This window comes from Zalophus californianus, chromosome 1, assembly GCF_009762305.2.
Source record: "Zalophus californianus isolate mZalCal1 chromosome 1, mZalCal1.pri.v2, whole genome shotgun sequence".
NCBI classification, from domain to species: Eukaryota; Metazoa; Chordata; class Mammalia; order Carnivora; family Otariidae; genus Zalophus; species Zalophus californianus.
The window spans coordinates 158,321,232-158,346,849 of record NC_045595.1 but is presented as its reverse complement, the minus strand read 5'-3'; the positions used below and the strand labels follow the sequence as shown (position 1 = coordinate 158,346,849).

Here is a 25,618-nt window from a genome sequence, read left to right as displayed (position 1 = left end):
CTGTGAGATAATGTGTTATATGTATTGAAGTTAAATGTTAACTAATGGGGAAAATATGTTTTATATTCTTTCCGAGGAAATGTATTTTATGAAAAATATGCAGGATCTGCAAATGGTGAAATATGAAGAACTTTCGTTGTAGTTAAAAAATTTTAAAAAATAGAGAATGCATGAAGGGAAAAGTTTTTTTTTTAAACATAAAGCCCCAGAGATGTAATAATTATAAAAGAAACTGGGTGGGTCAGATCTGGGGCTTCTGACTGTGACCAAACTACTCACAGTAAGTCTTGCAACATTCCCATGAGAACTGCAAGGAGTTAGCTGCCCAGTGCTGAGCTGTACACCTCATGAGCCTCACACACACCATTAATATGAAAAATTATGAAAACTCTACATTCAGCCAAATTCTTCAGCTCTCCAAAAGGACTTGGGTGCAGTTCAGTCCATATTTTCACTAACTTTTCATTTAGCTGAACAGCCTTTCTCAGCCCTCCCCAGTCTTGCCAGAGACAAGTGCTTCCAAGGGCCTGGCAGGTCCCCATCTGTGAGTGAGTCACCTGCAGCATGAAGGTGGCAGGAAGATCAAACGGTATTATTCACAGGCAAGAAGACTCTGGATCCAGAAGAAACTGTCTACATACCTTTCTGGCTCTCCCACCACTGTATTACTTCTCCTGTTTTTCTCCACCTCATTGACTTTCAAACCATAGGATGCTTGCATATTTTTTTCATTGTAAAGTGCCAAAAACTTACACCAGAACCATCCAGAATAGTTACATAAAGAGGTAGGTAAACTGACCTTTGTTACCACAAGGAAAGAGCCCTCTGAATATCTGAATTTTCCTCTTAATTCCCTGCTGACCTCTCCCATAAAGTTTGTTTCACCTTAGGTATGAGAAAAACAATAATGTAATTAAAATGTTTAAGAGAACCTAGCTGGAAGTGGTCAATTTTCATGGTGCTGTTGTTGACAGGGCCAAAGATGGTGATCACGGAGATTTTCCGGGTGGCCATCTTGCAGAAACTTTCCAGATACTCATCTCGCTGCTGCACATACATGTTGTTCTCAGCCTTTGGAGCCGTGATCAGCTAGAGGTGGGAGGAGACAAGCAAATATTAATTCACAGTGATAGTTGTACACAGAGGCAAAATCCAAAAGGATAATTCGGAATAGAGGGCTGGTAGTGACTGATGCTAAAGACAGATGCTAAACTAAAGTGTTCTATTGAACAGTTAGCATAACTAGGGCCAAAACAGTCCATTTGGAAAGTGCCCCTGTTTTGTAATGACTCCAAATACCTTAGAGTTTTCTATTCCCTCTAGTTATCTTTAGTACTAGTCTTCATGGGTCCTAGCTTTCTCAGTGAACTCTGCACAGGAACACTTATTTTACAAGGCTGTTGTGGACATTACATGAATACTGGACATGTAATAATAGTGCAATAAGTGCTATCGCCCTTCCTTCCTTTTGGTCTTTATTATCCTAATGGGCTGCTCTTGTGAACTGAGTGGTTACTACTCTTTTGTTTTATGTCCCACAGGGTTGAGAGAGCTTCATAGCCATTGTAACTTCAAATCCATGCATAGATTCTACTTCATTCTTATCATACTTCTCTAGGCAACCTTGCAGAAAGTTTTTAGGATGGCACCTTGGCCTATGTTTTGTCACACAGAATATATTCATTGTCACACTGGGCCTGTACAGAGCTCGTGGCGGACTTCTTTGACACTGGAGTCCGCCCCAGCAAGATGGATTTTGCTCTTTCAGTTCAGCCTCCTGTAATTTAGGCCTGGCATTTTTCAACGAGCTCCTGTGTGTCTTTTAAGCTCACTGCGAACCCCAGACAGAGCAAAAGAAAGAGATGCTATAGTCACGAGAGTCATTTGGAAAAGCATATTTTATAATTTTGGATAAAAGGAGGATACCCTTCATTTTTAGGGCTCCTGTTGAATGCTCTAAGAATGTCTCAATATTTCCATCTAACTGGATATAAAAGCTTTTCTACTTCCTTGATTATTTTTGTAGGCTTTTCCTGAGCCTTCTCCAATTTTACCAGGTTTTTCATGAGCAGAGACCAGAGCTAGGTACCACACCCCCACAAGTGGGTGGGCATGGTGCTATTCACCCTGGAGGTGGAAGAACGTGGAATTTCATTCTGATGATGAGCAGGTCTTTGTTAAGCTCTCTGACCTTAAATAGCTCACTAGGCTGTTGTCTGTATGAACACTGTCTATTCACCCTTTGTTAACTCATCACTTGGCTTAGAGACCGGCCTCTATACACTTTCTCAAACCTGACCACATTCAAATTTATCAGCCACTTTTCTACTTACCATCTAACCTTATAAAATATTTCTGAAGTTTGTGGCTATTAGCTTGACATTTTTCAGAGGGCAAGTTGCCACGTTGTTATTGTTAATCTCTTCCAAACACTTTATCGAAATGGTTAATAAACCTGCTCCCAGCTTGATACTGCTATTTATCCTTCTCTGTCAGAGATGTGTTTATTATTGCCTGCAGGCTTTCCCTTTTAAAAATTCCCTGTGCTATACAAATACTATCCCTCATGGAAATCAAAATGTGTTCAATAACTTTTGAGTGGAACATTAACAAAGATTTTTTCTGGGATGAAGCTATTTTTTTTCTCAGGTTGTTATTTATTTAAGTGGTCACGATTTTGTTTATTTTTGATTTTGTGTTTATATGCCTGTTCAGATGGACAGGGTGGGTAGAACATGCTTATTTTAGAAATGTAATTTCCCAAGAGAAAAAATAATATTTTTCCAAATTTATTCATTGATTCATACTTAGCCTTAAAAGAAGATTTAAAGTGGCTATAAAAAGATACAGGAATGGTATTTTTGCTTTGTTTGTTAGTTTTTAATTGGTTTTATGACATTTGAACATATTTCTTCAGGTTTTGATGGTGGCCCATATCTTGGGACTTTATTTTCAGTTGGTATGTTTTAGGTTTTTCTTTCTGGCCATTCTTTGCTCACAAACACACTGTTTTGAAATAAATGAATGTTTAAGTGAAAACACAAAGTAGCCAGAGACAAAGGGAAGATCTACTGGTAATGATTTTGGATTCCCTTTTCTAAATGAAGGATATACCCAAATTTAGAATATATTTAGAGGAGTCTCTAGGGCACAGCTGCCCCCGTGCTAGATGACTGATAATTACCTGTCTTTGGAACTTCAAATCCGTACATAGATTCTATTTCATTCTTATTATACTTTGCCATGGACCTTTACAGCCCATGGACAGACCACGAAAGGACAGGATTTCAAGAGTCCTCACAGCTCCCTCTGGTCTGTTTCTCCCTCTTGTGAATAACTGGGAACTTCGGACAACATAGAATCATACAGAACCTCATCCTTCCCTGCCTGGCAGCTTCTCTCATTACCTCTGAATGCAGTAGCCTTAGACTACTTAGACTATTGGACACCCAGTGGGAATCAACATAAATAAATAAAGAGCCCTGATGTTTATTTTCACCTCAGGACCTGTGCCCTGGGATGCTTTAACCTACCCGTGAGGTGACATTTATTTTGCATGACTCACTTCCTCCCTCCACAACCTGGTCCCAGCCTCTCTCTTGCTAACCTTTCCTCCTATTCCTCCCTTACGTGACCTCTTCACTCCGTAGCCAGACTGGTCTCCGTTATGAAATGAAAGGAATCTGGGCAGAGTGGCACAGAGAAAGGGTGAGTGTAGTCAAAGTGGGAGGGACTGCATTTGCTTCTAATTCAACGCTGGCTACCTTGTAGCCTCAAGAAGGCTACTTAACTTTCTGAACCTTGGCTTTTGCATCTTTAAAATGAAACAACTTCCCTGACAATCGGGGAAGTAGTGAGAATCGGGGGGAAAAAAAAAAAGTATATGTACCGGCTGTGTGCACACAAGCACCATATGTGTATGTTGCCTCTGAAGAGTTGACTCTCATTCCTTCTTTTGCCTTGGCCCCTATCACCCCTTCCACCCAGAAAGCTCTCCCCTCCCCTCCACCTTAACTGCATGCAAGCAGTCTTCAAACGCAGCATCGTCCTTATTATCTTTCCTAGCCTACGATGGTCACTTTCTCCTTTTCATTGCTGTTCAAATGCTGGCCGATGTTTCTCAGTTTCCATAGATCACTCCAGCCAGAGGAGAGGAGGAGTGGTCCCCTGCTTAGGAATGTCTAGATGCCGTCTGCGAACCAGCTGCTAAAGACCCCTCTCCCCTCGCATTTAATCTGTTGCTCGAGCTTGCATCAGGGACAGTAGAGGAGGTTGATCACGTGAACATATTTCAGGCACTTTCCCTGTGTGCTGACACCTCCGTCCCATTTGTTGTCGAGTTTGGCAGTATTTTCAACGGTGTTTAAAATGGTAACCGTGTCCAATCCTCTCTTCCTAAAAAGAGCATCCTAGAACTTCTCAGTAAACATTATTGTCTGGCACTTGGCCTCCTTCCAGTTTGGTGGTGATAAATCAGGGTATGTATCATGGATTCAGAATTGTGTTGTGGTTCTTTTTTTATGTTTCTGTTCCAACTGGTGTGTTGGCACAAGGAGCCTCAGAATATAATGGAGCCTGTTTGCATAAGTGAAGGGAGCAAACAAGAATGGGAAGATGCTAAGGGGAAGATATTTTAAGTCTCAGCTTATTCTAAGCACTGTGTTAAGCTCAAAACACTAGATTTTTACAGGATTCTGAAAAATAACATTCGAGCTACTAGTACGCCTCAGTAAAGCAGAGCTTTGTAGCCCTTTCTAAAATTAAACCAAATAAGTAGATTGTTGTCCCAATGTCCAAATTTCTGAGGTAGGGTTAAAAGTAAGAACCTGGTTGAATTATAGGAAATTCAGTCTCCAGGGTGCTTAAACTTGATCTTGAGTCTATGTAATTCCACATTATGAGGACTCTTGCTAGCTGACAAGTAGGTACATCTCAGGGCACAAAATGATGGCCTTTTAGCTCTACGCCATATAGTCCATCGTTTTAGTGATAAACGGCTTTTCTCTATTCTTACTGTTGTCAACCCCAAACTGACACCAACCAGTCTGAGGGGTTAAGTCAACTGGGATTCAATCTATTGTTCTCGACTGACCCCCAGGCAAGCCGGAGGGCTCAGGTGCAGAGAACCAGCTGGTCATCAAGGTCAGAAACTCTACACTGTTGCTTAGCACAAAATGTTGACAATTGATAGACCTTACCATTTATCTGAGTAATTTAAGGTTAAAAGTGAATTTTAAAACATCTGTATTGACTAACAGGATGATTTCTCAGTTTCTCCTTCACTTTTTGGCATATGCCCATTGAAGGCTCACACCCATAGGATGCAGGATGGGGGAGGGGCTGGAGTATGAATTTTAAAATCAAACGGACCTGAGTTCTAATTCTGACTTGGCCATGTATTAGCTGCACAGCTTGGGAAACTTCTCAATTTCTCTAAGCTTCTTTCCTTGACTGTATAGTGGAGTTAATGAGTCCCTCCTCATGGGGTTGTTATGACAGTTAAACCACACAGCTTTGGCAAAGCACCTTGCAGAATGTGCCCTTTTCTGTTTATAGGCTGAGAGGAAGGGGGTTTGAAGGACTGACCTCTGGCCTCAGAATAGGACACCTGGTTCTCCCTGTAGGTCCTTGGAAGGCCCCTCAGATGTTGTTCACCATGGTGGCCATTGTTTCTCTAAAAGATGGGTTAAGGAGCGGTTACATGATGTTTTCACATCTAAAGAATGATATAGATAACTGTGAAGCCCTGGGGGTTTATGATACATCGTAGCTGGTTACTGAAAAACTGGAAAGAGGAGCTGAAAGTCCTGCATGACTTCTTGGAATGTAACCTCGTTTCAGTTTGAACACACTGGGTTCGGTGGAGGCCAGTTGGAGGTATGTGTCGTCAGCCCCCCTTTTACAGCTCGGAGAGTGTTAAGTCTTAATGAATATTAATTGAATCACGGCACTTTCTGAATAACATCAGCATGTGTACTAGGAAAAAAATGAGTGGAAAAAAGACAAAAGGCACCAACCAGCTCTTTCACCCAGAAATCCAGGTCTCCTCTCTGCCTGGTGAAACAGATTTCTTTTCTCTCCATCTTTTGATATTATATCATGTTTACTTCATCTTGTCTTTTCTAATCCATTCCTATTTTAGATATCATCTCTTCAGGAAACACATTTCTGATATGATCATCAGCTGGGCACACGTGGGATGGTGAGACTGAACTGCCGGCTGTTGGTACTTTCTTCCTAATAACAAACCTGGTTCTCTCGCCAGCCCCAGAAAGCAATGCTGCCATGAGCCATCCCAGCTGGTTTCTGGCTTGCCTCACATGACATCAGCAGAGGCTGTCGTTTGAATTTCATTTGCTAGAAATTTATGATCAGGGATACTGTTTAAAGCAGAAAATAGCCAGCTGGGCTTTCAAATCCCTGACTAAGGGAGTAGAGTGAAAGGGGAGAAATGAAAGGCATGACTAATATCAGGGATAGAGTATGAAAACCTCTTTCTTTGCACTCACAAACCAGGGGTAATGGAAGTATTTGCCAGACGGGTGCACAATTACAATCCTGACATTTTACCCATGATTATTTCCCCCCTGCTTAAAACCTGCCCATGAGGAACACTTCACCCGCCCTGTTGGCTAACTGGCCAGGGTTGGGTGATGTACTTTACAGGCTGGACAAAGTCCTGGCTCCTCGGGAGGAGCACACTGCAAAGGCTTGCCCACACCTCAGAGAGCAGCTGGCTCCCTTAGGTTCTGTAACAAACATTTAAGTACCAGGTAGAATTAATTCTCCTCTGAAATGAATGGTTCTTTTGGCTCTGACTAAAATATTCTCATTTAAATTTATGTACTCTGAAAATAACCAAGTAGCTGTTAAACTGCTCTAGCAGACAGCCTATCCTCTGCTAACTAAGTTATATACTTTAAGGCTCTGGTTAAAAATGAGTAAAATATACAAAAAATGCATAACAACACACACACACAAACCTGTAGAATCAATGAAAACTTAACGTTTTGTTCTAATGCATAGGTGCACCACTGTGGAACACCTGAGAGAATTTTGGGACATGCCCCACCCATGATAAACACCACCAGGGACTCTGCTCTGAGTCACATTTCAAATGCCTACTTAAACTTTTTGAAACCGCTAAAGATAAATGGACACCAGAGCCTCTCCGCTCAGATCATTAATCCAAATTTAGACCAGATTGGAAAAACTAAAAGCCCCTTTGAGAGACGCCTTGAGAGAAGAGTGCCTATCTCTTTGGGTGGGGATAATGCAGGGTGCAGTCACCTCATGCCTTTAGTAGGACAAAACTGTCCTCAGTGGCATGAGGTGTCTCCTTCCCACCCATGTATCTGAAAAAAATCCTTCCTCACCCACACTGCCTGACATTAATTTACTGATCCTTTTCTCTGAAGTGATTGTACTGTACCTCTCCTCCTTGACAGCCTGGAGTAAAATGACAGCATTAAGAAGGGGTAGAAATCTTGGAACGGCCCTAAAAGAGGGGCAAGGAGACAAGAAGAGGGGAAGGAACCATTCGCACACGGCTGATGAGAACTGCCCTTACATTTAAGATGGGGTTTCTTTCTGCCCAAAGGCTTCCTTCGGCTTGACTAGATTCTTTAATTATTCTTGGGATGGAGGCTAGTAATGGCCAAAAGAGAGAGCTCTTGAGATGGACCTTGACTTGCTCTGTATCATTGGCTTCAGAAACACAGGCAAAGTGGGAGAAAGACTTGCTTGTATCCTTTCTCTCTCTCTCTCTCTCTCTCTCTCTCTCTCTCTCTCTCTCACACACACACACACACACACACACACACACACAGGCACTCATTTGACAGAGGCTCAGGAGAAACTGACATCTGTCTTTAGCATTTTGGAAATTGGAACAATTAACCCGGTTCCCCACGCTGTCTTTTTGGTCTCTTACTGGGAGTTGGGCAGTGATGGGGGAGGCAGTCTTTAAGGGGAGAAGACTTCAACCAGCTGGTTTTAAAGTATTCGTGAGGGTCACGCCAACAAGGACCCTTCCCCACTCCCAGTCATACCCGCTCCCCACCCAGGCTGCCTTCCTTTCCTCTTTGAGGTTTCCACTCTGATAGAGACCTAATTAGGAGAAAAAGGAGAAAATGTACCATTTCCCCATACACATGCTTCTAGTTCCTAAGCTCATGAAGAGATACATCTCCTTCCTAAGTTGTGACCAGAGTCAATGCATGCCGTTTTTGGAACTCCTTTGTTCTTTTATTCTTTGAACTTGGTAAAAGGATGCTCTTGCCCAGAACTATCCGTTGGAAGAGAGCTAAGGATGGGGGATGGGTACTGACAGGTTTGGAAAAAGCTTCGCATAGAGGCTTCCCTGGGCTTATGTCTAAGGGCTCCCGGCCATTGAGTCTGGACCTCAGGGCCACGAACCTGTGTGGACAGAGGTTCATAGAGCACTAAACCAAAAGGAGCTACCGGCCTAGCTGCCCTTTCTGGATGAACCTCCTGATCTTCTTGACATGGCACGGATTCAGCCACAGTCTGCCATCCAGCAACATGATTGTAGAAAAATAACAAAGCAAACATTAACATGCCCTGCCTCAGCCCACAGAACAATGCTGGGGAGATTACTTACAAGAAGCCTTCGTTTGCCTTCAAAGGACCCCAGCAGATCGGTCACCGACTTCCTGGGACTCTGAGCGAAGTGTTTGGTGGTGGGTTTCAGGTAGCCCTCCTGCTCTGTTTTCCCTGCTTTTTTCTTCTTGCTCTTCTCTTTCTCCTGCTTGCTCTTTTTCTCAGACTTCTCCTTCTTCACCTGCCTTTCACTCTTGAGTAACTTGTCTGCTTTCTCATTTTTCACCTTTTTTTTCTTCTCCTTCTCAGGTTTCTCAAGCTTTTCATGCTTTTTCGATTCCTTTGCTTTTTGGGGGGGAATATTCCCCACCTGCAACTCCTCCTCCAGCTGAGAGGCAGTAGGCCTGCTGAGGTCATACTTACTCTCATACTCATTGCTAAGAATTTTGTCCTGGGCTTTCTTTTTGGGAGGTTTCCCCTTGGCTGGCTTGTGAGGACCTGGCACCACATTTGGGTCCCGGTGGCCGTGCTCCCGCCTGTCTGTGCGGTTGTCCCGGAAACGTCCCGCGCCCGCCCTAGTGCTGTGCTCTGAGATGGTGGTGGGAGGGGCAGCCGTGAAGCTCTCGAAGCCGGTGGCCTTGCCGGGCCTCCTCGTGGTCTGCAGCCTCTCCCTGTGCTGCTCCTTCCTGGGCTGAGGGTAGAGATTCTCTGAGGCCCCCGGCTCCCTGGCAGGGGCCCCCTCCGCCGTTGCGGGGGGCCTGTGCGCATCTGAGGAGGGGTGCACCCTGGGGGTCCAGGGCTTCTGGGTGGTAGGAAAGGCCGTGGTGGACGTCAGTCTTGCAGCTGCAGTTACCACCCGAGAGGTGGCCCGGGTCACGGTTGGGACTGCAGCAGGAGGCAGGGTGGTGGCCCTTGGGGTTGGAGGAGGCGGGGGAGGGGCGGCCGTGGTGGCGGCCGGCTTTCTCAGCACCTTCACCCGACTCTCTCTGGTCGGTGGGACTTGGGCTCTCCTCTGGTCGTCCTTTCTCTTCTCACTGCTCACGACCGGCTTTCCTGCCCCTCCGCCATTGTTCCCCTCCTCCACCACCTGGCCCTCGACTCCAGAGGCCTTACATTTCTGGACAAAACCCTTCTGCCTGATTTTCTCTATCCTGCGGATGGGACCTTGGTCGATGATCTCATACAGGGCCTCCAGCCTGACGGGATAAGGGTAGCGCTCCTCCACCTGCAGCGTCTTCTTCAGCAGCACCATGCCAAACTTCCCCTTCTCCAGCTTCAAGAAGCTCATCAGCTTTGGGATGAGGTTGGGGTCCAGGGGCTGCTCCAGGACCCGGCCCTCACTCGTGATCCTCCGCACCTTGCCTCCTTCCTCGCCTGCCTGGTGGAACAGCACAATCTGCTGGATGTGCCTTTCAGCCAGTTCGCAGTACACATCGTCCTTCAGGAGGCTCATCATGAGCCGGTAGTAGCCCTCCGAGGCGTGAGGGGCCGAGATGACCCAGACCCTATTCTTCCCTGCAAAGCTGGCAAGGATGTTGGGAGAGCTGGACCCAGAGGGGAAACGCAACATTCTTGAGCGAGCTGAGGACCCCTCATCTCGGATCATGTCACGGGGAGAGCTCGGGGCTACTGATCTCTGCTTGGGTCGCACTGGCGCCCCACTGATGCGCTCTGGGGCTGGCGGCATGGTCGTCGCGGGAGCTACTCTCAACACCGGCACACTCCTCCTTCTCTGGAGAGGCGGAATGTTTGGTTCTTCCAGAGTGCTTCTCTCAATTCCCTGAGACCTCCCTGTGTGCCTCAGAAGCCGAGCTGGCCTTCTGCTGGCTGGGGAAACCAGAGGTGCTTTCCGCCCTCCGTGGCTCCCCCTATTCGTGGCATGGAGGTGGGGTTCTGATCCACACACCAGCCACATTGCCAACAGCATGGTAAAACTGAGTCCCATTCTCCATGTCATTGTGCAATCCACTTTGAAAGGCAGCGGGGTCAAAAGACAGAAAGGGAGAGGGGGAGTGGGAAAAAAAAGAAAGAAAAAGAAGAAGAAAATCATTTAATTGCAAACAGAACTGGGCATTTTCTCTTTCTCTGTCTTGGCCAAGGGGGTGGGGGAAGGGGTGGTGAGAGAAGAAGCAAGGAGGTCAGGGAATGCAAAAAAAGGATGAGATCCTGTTGCTTTTAAACCCCTGTAATTTGTTAGTTCTTAACAGAGACAGTTACATTAAGCAGGAAACCCAGCTCCGTTCCCCATTCAGCGTGCTTGCCCTGTTTCCACCCGGTTCTCTGATGCTCCAGAGAAAAGGCACACTGAGCATATTAATTATGACAACATTCCTGTTTCATTTCTTCAAATGAGCAACCAAGAAACAAACAAACACACCAAAGACAGCAAGGATTACACACTTACATTGTGGCTCATGGAGATGGAATGCAGAGGGTTTAAAAGGCAATCTGAAGTGTGGTCCCAGGACAGTTTCCTCGATGAAATACTTTTCCTCCCAAGCCTCGTTCTCCTTCGCCCGGCTGAGCAGTACAAAGGGGGGTGTGCTGCAGCTCCGGCTCCCAAAGGCGCCACGGACCCACAGCCTGTCCTGACCTGAGGGCTGAGCTGCTTTCTTCTTTCCTCTGGCTGTCTTCTCACCTTCTTGACAAGTAGGATGAGGGGAAAGGAGCTGTCCTTGTGAGTCTTTGCATCTCCATTTGTCTGTAGTTTCTGCTCGCGTGTCTGTGTGTGCCAGTCCCCTGTGCCTACAACACAGGACGCCCCTGAAAGTGAAGTCCCAGCTCTCCCTGAATCTTGTTCTTTCTCTCTTTAGAGTTCCAGGATCCTTCTTATCACCCTTTCCCCCACAGTCTGGCTGAGTCCCTTTGTTTCCAAGCCTGAAAGCACTGGGATTAATATGTTTTCCAGGCTGAGGGAAAACACAGGAATGTGATGTTGAAAAAGAACTTTTTTCTTTTCCTGTGCTTCTCTCCTCCTTTATTTCTCCCCACCTTTTTTTTTCTTTCCTCCTCTTTTCCTTCTCCTTCTTTTTCTTCTTCCTCTTGCCTGGACCTGGTCCCAGAAATGCCAGGACAACCTCAGTTTTGATCCAAACCAAACTCAAACAACAGCAGCGCTGGAAATCAAGGAAACTTCACTAAGAATTTAACAGATCAGCAAAACACCACCTCCTTCCCACTTCAGCACGTTGAGAGTGGACTCGGTGGGGAAGGAGAGGGCTGTTCTTTGGGGTGGGGGAAAAGTTTTGAAACACTACACATCATCATAAATCACTTTAGAATAGGATGGCTGAGGACTTAACCCCTTGCATACCAAGGAATCAGGATACTTTCCCTTCCTGTCTGGACTCACACTGCACGTCGGGAAGGGAAAATTCTCAGTTTTCTGTGTTTGGCTGCTTGGTTTTCCTAGGGACAAATACTCATTTGGGTCAGGGTGCTTGGCTGTACATCCATGGACAGTATTTATATATTTCTAGTTCCGTGTGTATATTTTTATCTCTTTCTCCCTGTTTTATGTGTTTAGTTTGAGGTTGGAAAAGCCCATGGAAAACATGACTGGGTTGTTTTTATTTTATGCTAATTGGGGATCATATTACTGAGTTCTTGTTCCTCGTTTTCTCTTTGGCCTGGAAGGAAGTTGGGAAAAGGTTAGAAATGGCAGGCGATGGTTGCTGTCCCCCTGAGACTGTGGCTGGTCATTACATCAGGGGAAGGGCATTATGATCTCCAGCCCTGGGCTCTGGCTAGAGATGGTAGGCTAGGGGCTTCCTCGGAGGACATGAGTGTGTGAGAGGGTATGGGGGCGGGTAGTGCAGGACTGTGCTCTCCGGAGGCTTCAGGAGTCTGGAGGGTGTTAGGCAATCCTGAGAAGTCACCAGATCAGGTTCCAAAGGAGAGACTGAGGCAGCTGTGTGTATCCACCTCCTGGATCTGCCATGGGCATTCAGCTTTTGGTGGTGAGAGTAGGTGTCTCAGGGTATACAGATATTTCTTCTGGTCTCTGAAAGAGCATCATTCAGTTGGTATTAATTGCCACAGACAGTGGTGAACCAGGATTCTCAGAAGGCTCCTTCAAGCTAGTCCATGTTAGTGGCTACTGTCATTGGCTAAAACCTAGTTCCTAATTGCTACCCCTTGACCAGCCCCATCTCTGACTGGTCACATTTATCTCTCCTTCACATAAGATCCCAGCACTGAATGAAAGACCTGTAGGGGGGTTAGTGTAGACTTCTCAGCCCACCTCTTGAAGACCAAGGAGTGCCAAGAGGAAGGGCTCTCCTGCGGAGCCCTTTCTGACACTTGTGAGTACAGTAACAAAGGTGGACTTCAGACAGAGACCCTCGGTCTGCTGGAGTCGGAGAAGACATCCCCTTTCATGGGTTCACCTGTTCAGTTGATCAAATAAATGCCTTCTGCTAAGTTGGACAGTCCTAGATGTTATTTCCTTTCTCACATCATAATGTGTTCTATGTTATCCTTTACTGAGGCTTCTTCTTTCCTTCTCTTTTCCTTTTGTCTTTTCCCTACTAATAACACTACCATTTATTGAGCATTTTCACGTGCATCTCTGGGCTGGGTGCTTTCATATAGTCCTTTATCTATCCTTCACAGCATCTCTAGGAGATAGGTGGAATGATGCCCATTTTACAGATGAACGTATTGAAGCTTACTAAGTGTAAATAAATTGCCTACCATCACACAAATCGTAAGTGGTAGCTCCGAAATTTGAGCCCAGGTTTAGAACTACCTAGAAAGCATGTTGTCCTATCCCCGTCTTTAATCTTCTCTCCATGTCTTCTCTTTTTTCTCTTCCCTCAACTCCTTTTTTGTGTTTCTAGTATTCATAGAGAAATATTATCTGTTTGCTCAACCAGAGCACTTACAGTTTTAGAGTCCTACTCTCTGGAATAACTGTATAACAGTACTGTTTGCCTTTCTTAAGAGGTCCTTAAGGTCTTTTATCCTTTTCCTTAAATATCCCCTGACTTCCACCAACCTGCTAATGATGTGTACAGCATTCGTCACCTGTGCACTGGTAGAGTTGAAATACAGTCAGTTTTGCCATGGAAATTTGAACCAGAGGGGAAGCCAGCCCAACTTTGAGCTGTGTGTGTCTTCCTGGGGCCTTCAGACTTTCTTGCCTTCTGCGAGCTTCACTAGATGGCGCACTAAACACATAGGCAGGAGCGGACCGACTACACCACCTCCACGTCTCCCCAGCACTCCCTATCTGCACAGACACGCTGGCAAAGTGGGGTTTCTCTGCCTGTTCAGAACTTTTCAATCTCTATACCTAGAGCCTTCCCTGAGACCTCAGAAGTCCAGGGAGTACATACTTAATAAGAGCAATCAGGTAAGCAGGTTAGCATCCACACCTTTCCAGAGAACCCTATAATGATATATGGTTTGCAAAGATTCTCAATTTCTAGTCAAAGATTTAAGAGCTCTGTATTAAAAAGTCTCCCACTTAGATCTTCCCATTTTTCCCCCCCTGTAACCTAAAAACAGACATTAACCCATTAGCTGAGAAGAGAGATTTGAAAGAAGTGGATGTTGAGTCAGAGAAAGGTAAAAGGAATAACACTTGAAAGTAGATTTTAGAAATGTTAGCTTGGGAATTCACTGTGTTTCAACACAGTGTTTCAACACAGCCTGACACTGGTTGCACAGTGATTTGGAGGAAGGAAAGGAAATGAATGTGCAAAACAGAATGGCACAGGGATTAGAGACACGAGGATGGGAGTAGTTATTTGATGGAAGTTGGAATAAATGTAAGGAGGCATCCAGAAGGTGGTGTGCTCACTGGTCAGACCCACACTGACCTAAGGCTTCAGCAACCTGGGACGAAGACTCTGGGAAATAGCAGAGCCATTTTATCACACCTTTGTGGCAGAGATGTGGAATTATACATTGAAGATTGCTATGTGCTTTTCCTTTTCACTTGCAGACCTTAATCAAAGGTTCAGTCTTAAGGATGAAGACCACATTTATGTCCTTCGGAATAAAAAGAATTCTCCTCTTTCTCAGTATTCACAGGGTAGGGCAATGGAAGAAATAAACAACAGGGTCCAGGGGAAAGCCAGCAATGTGTTAATTCAGGATGCTGCCAGCCCAAAGAGGCTCTGAGAAAGGCTAATTCCCAAAAAGAAACACTCTGAGATTGTTCCTGGAATGTCAACGGGGGTCACATGTTTAATCCAAAATTGACAAATATGTGTATTTAAAAAATAAATAAAAATAAGAAATAGTTGACAGGATAATGGCCAAAACTATTGAGAAACAGTTATAAGTATATTTTTTATTCATTTATTTTTAATTACTTTAGAACTTGCTGGGTGGGGGGGCCGGCGGTAAAGGCACTTTTTTCCCCAGGTGGAAGGTTATTTAGTTAAGAGAATGTTGAACTCTTAATTAGAACAAATTGAAAGATCTTGCCCCAGCAGAGATTAAGGAATTATGTGAATAACCTAATGGCTCATTTAAATCTTTAATGTCAATGATTTGAAATTTAGATCTGTATTGGTTGCCATTCTATCTGTGCAAGAGGTGTAAATTGGTGGACGTATCAGTTTGTTGCTTGGGGGGTCAGTTCAGGGTTGGGAAGGGATAGACCGTACTGTGTTCAAAGTCTTAACCGTTGGCCCTTTCAATACATGCAAAAGATTTCTATCAATCAGGTTTAAAGAGGCAAATAGAGATTATGCTTCTCTGCATACCTGTGGGTATTGCCAAGAAGAGATTAATGATCCATTTTTTTTCTCCCTTCTTTCAGCCATTCTCTCAAATGTTTGCCAGGAGTGCAGACTTTGCATCAAGAACAATACAGAACCAGGAAGTCTCTTCCCCTTAGAAGTTCACAGCCCATTGGAGAAGATAAACAATTATCAGTATATTTCCACAGCAGTACAGCCAACTTTCTCATGTAAAATTCAGTACTGACTATGGCTGCCGCCAATATGCATGGAGACCAGTCCTGTTGGAGACTTTGTTCCTTTGATTCCTGGAGCAGGCTTTTCCCCAGAAAGAGGCTTCCCATGGCAGCTACTGTGTGGCACTGGAAAATCTTGTTTGGTATGTTTCATTGGCTCCAGAGTCCACTAGAGTCTATAAGGGTCCAAGATAATCTGGGCTGCAGGAGGTGCTGGGTTACCCGACAGTCCTTCCAGCCTCATTTTCCCAGTCCCCATCTTGATTCTGTCTGTTGCACTTGCTCTGCTAGGATTGCCCCATCTTTCACTTGTTTCTCTGTGTTGAGGCTGCCCTCTGGGTTCTGATCACATCTCTAGGATACCACCTTACATCAGGAGGGGTTAACCAACAGGATGGCAATTCATTCATTCAGCAGATATTTATTCAGTGCCAGGTATCGCTTTAGTCACAAGGGTTATAGCAATAAACAAACTCTCTGACCTCATGGAACCTATATTCCAGTGGTAGGAAACAGGCTAAAGAATATAAAAAAATAAATATATCATAAGTGCTTGGAAGAGTTTTGTTTTGTTTTGTTTTGTTTTAAAGAGAAGGGAGTAAAAAGTGATGGAGGGAGGATGGCCAATTTATTTTATTTTTTTTTATTATTATGTTATGTTAATCACCATACATTACATCATTAGTTTTTGATGTAGTGTTCCATGATTCATTGTTTGTGTATAACACCCAGTGCTCCATGCAGAACGTGCCCTCTTTAATACCCATCACCAGGCTAACCCATCCTCCCACCCCCCTCCCCTCTAGAACCCTCAGTTTGTTTTTCAGAGTAGGATGGCCATTTTAGATAGGGGTCAAGCATAATGGTCCTAAGTGAAGCTAGGGGAGCGAGACACCCAAGTACTGGGGGAGTGGAAGAACATTCTAAGTGGAGGGAATAGCAGGTACACAGGCACTGAAGCAGATTCTCTGACAAGCATGTCACAGAAGAGCAACGTTTGAAGGATTTTAAGCAAGGATGTGGCCAGAACTGATACATAATTTTAAGAGATCACTATGGGTATTACATGGTGAGTAGAGAATGACAGCAGGGAGACCAGTTAGGAAGACACTGTCCTAGAACAAGTGAACGGTATGGTAGCTTAAATTAGGCTGTTAGCAGGAGGGTGGTGCAGAAAAGCCATCCTTCTTGGTATATACTTTAAAGACAGAGCTTATATGAATAGTTTGGGGAGGAGACAATCACATGTTTTGTTTGAAAATTCTGTTAAGACGCTGTGGTACAGATGTTGAGTTGGCAGTTGGTACGTGAGCCTGGACGTCAGGGAGGACTGAGGCTGGAATTATAAACTTGGGAGGTTGTTTGAAGCATGAGGCTGGAAGCAATCACTTAAGGAGTGAGTACACATAGAGAAGAAGAGTCCTGGGGCCTGAAGCACAATGTTTAAAAGATGAGAAGAGGAGTCAAGAATGTGGAGGAGGAGCAGCTGATGGGGTGGGAGGAAGGCAAGAGCACGTGCTGTTTTCCACTGCTTGAATCACATGTTGCCTCTGACCCTTTCTCAACAGGTCCTTACTGCATGCGTCCACATTCAGCTCATTTCTCAATGTCCAGGCCCTGTACTATCTCTTCCACAGTGTTTTCTGAGAAGCCCCAGCACAAGCCATTCTGCTTTCTCTGAGAAGGCATTCTGCAGAACATCACTCTTCTAATTGTTTTGTACTTCAAATACAGGTTCTTGCTCTTCCAAACACATCTTTAAGCTTCTGAGAACATGGAGTAACCTTACTCTTATTTTGCATTTTTCTTAGCACCCTGCATGTAGTTATGGTACAAAAAGGGGAAGTCTGTACCAATCTAATACAATTAAAAGGAGAGACAGCAAAGTTCCAGAAGACAATCCAACTATGACTTATCACCTAAAAGTAGGAAAGAACAGAAGAAAAGAATCTACACTGTTAATGAACCAAAGAATCACTTTATTTCTATTTATTGAATAATAATAGTAGTAACAGAGCACATGGCACTGTAAGTCATCACAATGAAACCTTATGCTTGCATTGAATTATGGAATTGTGAAATTGAAGCAAAACATTTATGTAAAGTAATATAAATCTTCATTTTATTCATTCATTCATTCATTCATTCAACTATTGATGGAGCACCTTTTATGTGTTGGGCATTATGCCAGTGTCAGAAAGACAGCAACAGACAAAAGTCTCTGCTCTCAGGACACTCACATTCTATTAGTGAGAGATAAACACCATAGAGAAAAACAACATGGGGAAAGTAATACTGAATGAAGGAAGAAAGATACTATTTAAGATGGGGTGATCAGGTATTACCAAGTGCAAGCCTTACGAGAGTAGTTCTATGCTTCATGTAAAGGAATCTTTAGGATATCTTCCACTTTGTCAATTCTTCAACACCTGAAGTTGGAGTTGAGTTTTAGTCATAACCTGAAGTCTCTAGAAGCCAAGTCTATTGAATAAAGTAGATGACCAAATTGTATATTTTTGGTTGGGGGTCAAAATAATAGATGACTATAAAGAGATAAGTTTTCTGGGGCACCTGTGTGGCTCAGTCGGTTAAGCATCTGCTTTCAGCTCAGGTCATGATCTCTAGGTCCTGGGATTGAGCCCCATGTCAGACTCTCTGTTCAGTGGAGAGTCTGCTTCTCCCTCTTCCTCTGTGTTCTCTGTCTCATTCTCTCTCAAGTAAATAAATAAAATTAAAAATAAATAAATAAATAAGCTTTCTGCATGGTTCATTAACTGGCTTTGGAAGAAATATCAAAAAGGAATTTCAAGAATTCTCTGAGTGTCTGACATAGAATAAGTACTTCTTATATGTTTCAGTGAATGGATAATTAAAATATCACTATGTACGGTCTCCCAAGATGTTTGCTTTGAAGCCAATGGTATGAATTTGGACTCCACTGTTTTCTAAAAAGTCACATTAGTTTGTAATCACATCTCAGAAATCTCTGCTTAAAAACTATATTGTTATAACTTAAATATTTTTAGCCAAAATCTGTTGCAAAAATTCCAGAATCAACATCAAATACAAAGTGGTCTTCAAAGTGAGTTTAAAAAGTTCAAAGCAAAATTCATTTTGAATATGTTAACAGGTAACATTCCAAAGCTTTAAATGTTATTTTTATTTAAAAGTTAAGCATGGAAAATAAAAGCATATGGTCCCTTTACAAATAATTTGGTTTGATGGATTTTGGCAGGAGTCTTGACATTAACTATCAGGAAATTCAATCAGTACAAATAAATGTTGGTAAGTGCATCAAAAACAAGAGAAACAACTTAGATTAAAAAAAAAAAATTCCTGTTCCTGGTTGGAGAACAGTTCCCAGTTCCCATAGTTTGAGATTTCATATATTCATCGGATAAGATTTGTTTTGCTTAAGAGAAGGTAGTACAACATTTGCAGCTGAACAAGCCTTAGATTGGAATGTGAGGTTCTCTGCTCACTAACTGTGTGACTTGGGCAAGCTGTCAACCTCCCTGAACCTCTCAGTTTCTTCATCTATAAAAACGTGAATGGTTGTTTTTTATGTAAATATTAGGGTTAATTTTTCTCTAACAATGATTTTATCAGAGTGCTTCATGGTTCAGATTATAAGAAATCCATAGCTAACTGCTGTAAACAATAGGGAATTTATTAGCTCACACAAATAAAGTATCTTGAAGTAGGGCAAGCTTTTGGGTTGTTTTGCCCCAGGAGTTCTCATTCTTTTTTTGTTTGTTTGTTCATTGTGATAAAATATAGATAACATAACATTAACCTTTTTAACGATTTTTTTCTCATTTTAACGATTTCTAAGTGTCCAGTTCAGCAGCATTGAGTGCATTCCCTTTGTCATGCAACCATCACCATCATCCATCTCCAGAACTTTTTCATCTTCCCCAACTGCAACTCTACCTATTAAACAATTGTTCTCTGTTGCCTGCCCTTCCTCAGTCCCTGGAAACCACTATTTTACCTTCTGTCGCTATGGACTGGACTGTGAATGGCTATTTTTAATGTATGCAATGTGCCTACCACAATGCTAACACTCAGCTGACTGGGGGAGAGGGGAACGGTGCCTGCACAAGAACAGCCATAAACTCAGGCTTCCAGCCCAAGGTGAAAGGCTACTGGAACGATGTGGGAAGGAACTAAAGGATCAGACAGAAGTGTTAAGCACCAAAAACAAAGAGAAATGGTTAGACACTGGAAGAGGACTCACCTAATAAGTATTTTGTACCGGGTGCCTGGGTGGCTCAGTTGGTTAAGCGACTGCCTTCGGCTCAGGTCATGATCCTGGAGTCCCAGGCTTGAGTCCCACATCGGGCTCCCTGCTCAGCAAGGAGTCTGCTTCTCCCTCTGACCCTCTTCCCTCTCGTGCTCTCTATCTCTCATTCTCTCTCTCAAATAAATAAATAAAATCTTTAAAAAAAAATTATTTTGTACCAATCTGTCGTGAAATCAGAAGCCAGACTAGTGTTTACATTTTGTGTCTCCTGTTAGCTTTCACCTCTATAGCTGCAAAAGTTCCAATTGGTCTTCTGGCCACCAGACTCATCTTTCTCATCTATCCCCAAAATGGTTGTCACTGTAATTTTCCTCAAACATTAATGTTTCATTCCTGCTGCAAAGTCCTCAACAGTGAGCAGAGAACTTTAGAGAGAAAACTCACGGCTCCCCTGGTCTGGAAGTGAGCTGGAAAATAGGCACTGATTTTAGCAGTGACTGTGGAAACCTGCTCAGGGTGTGAAGTCAGATCAAGCTGGAAGTGGTCATGAGATTGTAGGCCTTCAGTAAAATACCTGAGCGGAGCTTGGGACCCTGGGATTTCCTCCTGCAAAGAAGGTTTTGAACTTTAACCAAGAGATGAGTGTGAAGGTGCCCTAGAGGAGCAAGAGAAATGCATGACTTCAGGGCCATGGTCTTCAAAAGAACATGGTTTGAATGTGAGTGGCTCAAAATGCAGGGAACTATGAAACTCCCCAGACACATTTTTTTTTTAAAGATTTTATTTATTTTTTGACAGAGAGAGACACAGCGAGAGAGGGAACACAAGCAGGGGGAGTGGGAGAGGCAGAAGCAGGCTTCCCGCAGAGCAGGACCCTGGGATCATGACCTGAGCCGAAGGCAGACGCTTAACGACTGAACCACCCAGTCGCCCCTCCCCAGACACATTTTACAGGGTCCACTGAAAATGGTGAACATCCCCATGTAAGAAGGGAAAGCAGAGCCCCAGAGACTTTGTCTTCAATTAAAGAGCAGTGCAATTGCATTAGAAATTGAGCAGTGATTCCATTAATTAAGGTTTTTTTTTAAAAAATTTATTGTTATGTTAATCACCATACATTACATCATTAGTTTTGGATGTAGTGTTCCATGATTCATTGTTTGTGTAATTAAGGGTTTTCACAACTTAATTATAAAAAAGTTTTCCTGAGCGTAAACTTGGAATAAGAAGGAAATAATTTGTTTTTACCATGTTGCCCCTAAATTAACCTGGCTATAATGTACAACTTAAAAAAAGAAAAAAGGAAGGAAAGAAAATTATGCCTTTAATTTTACTTTTGTAAATAAAATATTTTTTTTAATTTCTAAAATATGGTAGCTTTAAATTATTTTTAATTTAGTGTTGTCTCAAATAGGTGGCATTAAAACATGACACGTGTACACCTGTTCATGGTGAGCTAGTATGTGTAAATTATCAAGATTCCTGATTCAGTAAGCAATTATAGATAGACATAGAGCAAAAAGAAATGATTTTAAATCCACAGGTTATTTTTAAGAGTTTTTTTGAAAAACAAATATTTTATTATGTTTTAAATGTTTAATATTCACCCAGTTTACTGAAATGACACGAGTACTTAAAGAGAGATTTCAAACTATTTGTTCTGTAGATATTCAGAGCATGACAATCTGACAGATGCTTAAAAGAACAATTTCTTTTCTGTGTTTTCAACTGCAGTAGAACCAGTTAAATGTTCACCTCATTATTCAAACTCAATTTGCCTCCATGGCAAAAATAACCCAGTTGATTTTTTCCTCCCTTTTCCCCACTGTGTTTTTCCAGCATCCTGACAGCTGTACTTTCATATGCCCAAATACTCGATAAAATTTCAGCTTACTATAAGGAAAGTGTTATAAATACCAGAGCTGTTCAAACATGAAAAGAGATGCCTGGGGAGGCAGTAAGCATCCTGTTGGAGAAAGTGTTAAAATAGGGGTTCCTTCGCAGAGAATTCAAACATTTGGAGAGTCGCTACCCCAGGTAAATATTTTGCCTTGAGTCTGGGAGTCTATGGTTACTATAATTACTGTGTATGAATTGAAGTAATTTCCCTGGTTTGCTTCTGAGAAAAAAAAAATTAATGAAATACCTGTCATCAGAATTGTTATCTAAAGACACAAAGTAGAAAAGAAGCAAGTGTCATAATAATGCAAAAGTAAGTAGTAAGTTGTACGTAAGTAGACGGTCCACTACTTTTGCAGTATTATGACACTTGCTTACAAAGTGTCATAACTAACTTACAAAGTTAGTTTCCAAAAGTTCTTCTCCAGGTAACAACTGTGCCCATCAATTAGCATCTTTATCTAACAAGAAATAGTGAAGAACTGCTAAAGATATACGCAAACAGATGTGGCAGAAGACAAAATCAACAAGGATGAAGAAATGATTGGTACTGCACTTGAAAATTATTTGGAAATAGGTCTTTCATAAAATCAATTAAGCCACTGAAAGGCCATTGAATAAGCTTAAAAATGAGATCCTCATTGGGACTGTGCTATAGAAGTCCACTGTGAAGTGATGGATACTGGGTCATGTTACACGATTTGGCTGGAAAAAATTGTACTCTGCCCCAGATCAAGGGCTGAGTCATTCTTTAATCATCCTAAGAACATAGCCCACATTTGCAATTGCAACTCAATATGTTATACCTAAAATAAAGTAAACTTTATATTTTTCTCTCAGATTTCAAAATAAGGTTGCAAAGAAACTTTGAACTATTTTCTATGACATTTAGTACTTGTTGAGATGGATTAGTTTTGGTGGTCTTCTCTCAGGATTACATTTTTGTTGAGCAGTAAAGACTTCGTGTATTTTCCAACGGAGCGCCTTAAAGCAATCTGAAAACAAACATATATAATGAGAGGCATTGTATTAATCATTTTTAAGAAATTATTTAAACTTTCCCACTCTAAACAAGTCCACAGTAGAAATAGCAGACATTATGTCAGCTTAAAAGGAAAAAGTCTATACTGTTGTGTCAGAAGCTTCTTTAGAAATCTAAGATAATCCCACTAATCAATTATACCCAAAACAGTTTACACAAGGCAGGAAGCATGCCCTGGGATCTCAGTCACTGAATGCAATTATGGGTGACAATGGGTGATATTTTTAGGTGATTCAGCATACTGAGACTCGGGTGTTTACTCCTGAACCAGGTCTATCTGAACTCTGCCTGTAATCTCTACTCTATGAACCCTACCTTGGTCTCTTGACCTACCTCTAGCGTTTTGGGAGCCAGCACATCAGTTTGAGTGCCTATTGGAGTCCATTTCTACTCTCACAATCCTCACAGGTATCACCTGGTTTCTTAAAGTAAATTTAACTCTACCCCCAAGTGAATTACCAGGGAACTGGATACCCAAAACCTCTAGTTTACTTGAAGCCAATTTTCTTCTTCCCTCATTACAGAGTAATGCCCTCCAGGAAAGATCAGGAAATCCTGATACAGACGTGGAGGTTCAGCCTTCTCATAATTGAGCTAGAAAGACTTTGGAGGCAGTTTCAGACAAAACAGAGCCACAAATAGACTAGAGCCCAAAGACCAGCCTAAACAACTTTTCAAGACCTTTCTGGCATCTTCCTTGACCTTTACAGAACTCATAACTTCACATGTTGGCCATAACACATTGGTATTTGGGCCAAGGCAACAAGGTGAAGCTTTTGAAGAACAGGCCTTCAGATGATCTTCTCCACGATAGGAGATTTCCATTTCCTTGCTCATCATCGGGAGAAAGAGCTTAACCTCTGGCTGCCTCCCTTTATTACATAATCCCTTCATCACGAGGCCCAACCCTAGTTGCTCGTTGCTTATTTGGATGAAGAGAATTTTAAATCTTGGACTTTGAATTCTTGAAAAGCTTAGGTAGATGGCTTAGTGTCATTCTCTTCTATGTTGGTCAATTCATGCCAAATGTGTCTATTTAATGTGAAAACTTATATATGAAGTAATAGTACAAAGCCTTCAGCTACCTATCTTGTTCCTACTAAATAAATTCTTCTTGCCTTGGGAATAGGAAGCCCAGTCCCATGTTTGCCCCAGCTCTAAACAAACCCAGGGCAAGCCCTGAGAGCTCTGTAGGACATACCAAGACAGTGTCTCACACTCTCTGGAGTTCATCATGGAAATGTGATAAAGATTAGAAATATGTAGACCTTTCTCTGTGTCTATCTTCCAAACGCCCTGTGAGGGCTGGCAAAAAAAAAAAAAAAATGTTCTTATTCCCCAAATATTCACTGGCATGTATTTGTGCAGTAAAATTATGTTTGGGGTTTGTAGTTGGACTTTTTAAATGAACATCTGTTATTCTCTTTCAGTCAAGAGGTTCTGAACCCAGCTGGATAGGGCAACTTGGCTTCCTCCACCGCCTCTGTAGAGTCACAAATGGAGCCTGTCATCCACCAGCTGTTTGTTGATTGGCTGACCAGCTGCCACTCATCTCCCACAGCTATTTTGGCTTTGAGAGGCTCTTGGGTGTGGAGGGAGAGGGTCAGGGTCAGCTTGTTCTGTGCTGCAGCCCATGGGAGTTCCAGAAGCAGGGATATTTCATTAAGCTGCTCTGATCAGCCATTACTGAATGCTAAAGTCACAGCCCTGAGTGGGTGTGAAACAGGGTCTGGTGTGTACCTTTTAGAATGGTGAGTCATAGCAGCTTAGTTTTTAGAGCAATTGTTTTTACCTCCTGGTGTCTCTCTTATCTATTTCTATGAGATGAGATTATAGATAATGTGACCCATGCTAAGGCAAATGAGAGATGTGGTTGCAAAGAGTGCTTTATTTTCACCAAAGAAAAATGCTCTTTGGATCTATGTTATAAGTTCTGTATTATTTGGAAAAGGAAGTTTATTTTCTACCTGTGTCAGTACCACCATCTACAAGAATACTTCAAGTTACCTAGACCACTCTAACTCTGATAGCTTCAAGACCCTGGATTTCAAGAAGCCAAAATATAAGACTTCAAAAGCTTCCTCTCCAGGCCCTTCAGCAAAATTATATCAATAGTCATAACACTCCTTTTGACACGCTGTTATAGGATGATTACTCTTCCTGACTCACAGCTCTAATCATGTTACTGTCTCACTCAAATTCCTTCCATGCCTTGAAGCTGTTAAAAAATACAGGTCATACTCCATAGCTTGGCATTCGAGGTCCTTTATGATCTGATCTCAAACTACTTGTCAAAACTCTTAATTGCCAAGTACTGTCATTAACACTTCCTTCAATCTAGCCAAAATGTACCATGTACTGTTTCTTTGTTGCCCCTTGTTCTCCCACTTCTGTGCTTTTGCTTATTCTGTTTCCTGATCTCCTCAAATCCAAATGCTTCCTGTCAAGGCATTTCAAATATACCTGCTCTAAAGTCTCCCTAAGCCTTCTCAATAAAGCCCATCTCTGCTGCCTCCAGATATCTAATTGCTTTCCCCAAGTTCTCTCAAAGCACTTTTTAGGACTTTCTGCCTGGAATTATAGCTCACAGTGCCCAGTTGTCCTACCTTCGCCAAGAAGGGGCAGGCAGAACCTGTGTCCAGGTAACCTCTGTACTTGCCCTAGGGCCTTGCAGATAGTGGGTGCATGATCAATTTTTGTTACAAATATAGTAATGGACATTTGTAGAAAGCTGTAGAATTTCCAAAATAGATTCACATTCATCAATTCAGTTAATTCTCATAAGTGAAAGTACAAAGAACAGGTGTTCTCTTTATTATAAATAAGGAGAAGGGAAACAGAACTAATTTTTAGTCAGAATTAACTTTTACTTATTTATCAAACTATGATTTGTGTCATTCTTAATATCTGCCTCTTCCACCAGATTGTAAGCTCCATG

At 42.6% G+C, this 25,618-nt stretch overlaps 1 protein-coding gene across 1 annotated transcript in view; it reads right to left on the bottom strand.

Annotated features, from left to right (window-relative positions):
* CCDC80 (coiled-coil domain containing 80) overlaps positions 1-11,946 on the bottom strand; it is a 35,680-nt gene extending 23,734 nt beyond the window's left edge. The window contains exons 1-3 of the mRNA XM_027582905.2: positions 10,967-11,946; positions 8,624-10,530; positions 933-1,089 (exon numbers count right to left, since the gene is read on the bottom strand). Of these exons, the coding sequence (XP_027438706.1) occupies positions 933-1,089; positions 8,624-10,519 (2,053 nt within the window). The 5' untranslated portion in view covers positions 10,520-10,530; positions 10,967-11,946. The remainder of the gene's footprint in view (positions 1-932; positions 1,090-8,623; positions 10,531-10,966) is intronic.
* Positions 11,947-25,618: the final 13,672 nt, after the last annotated feature.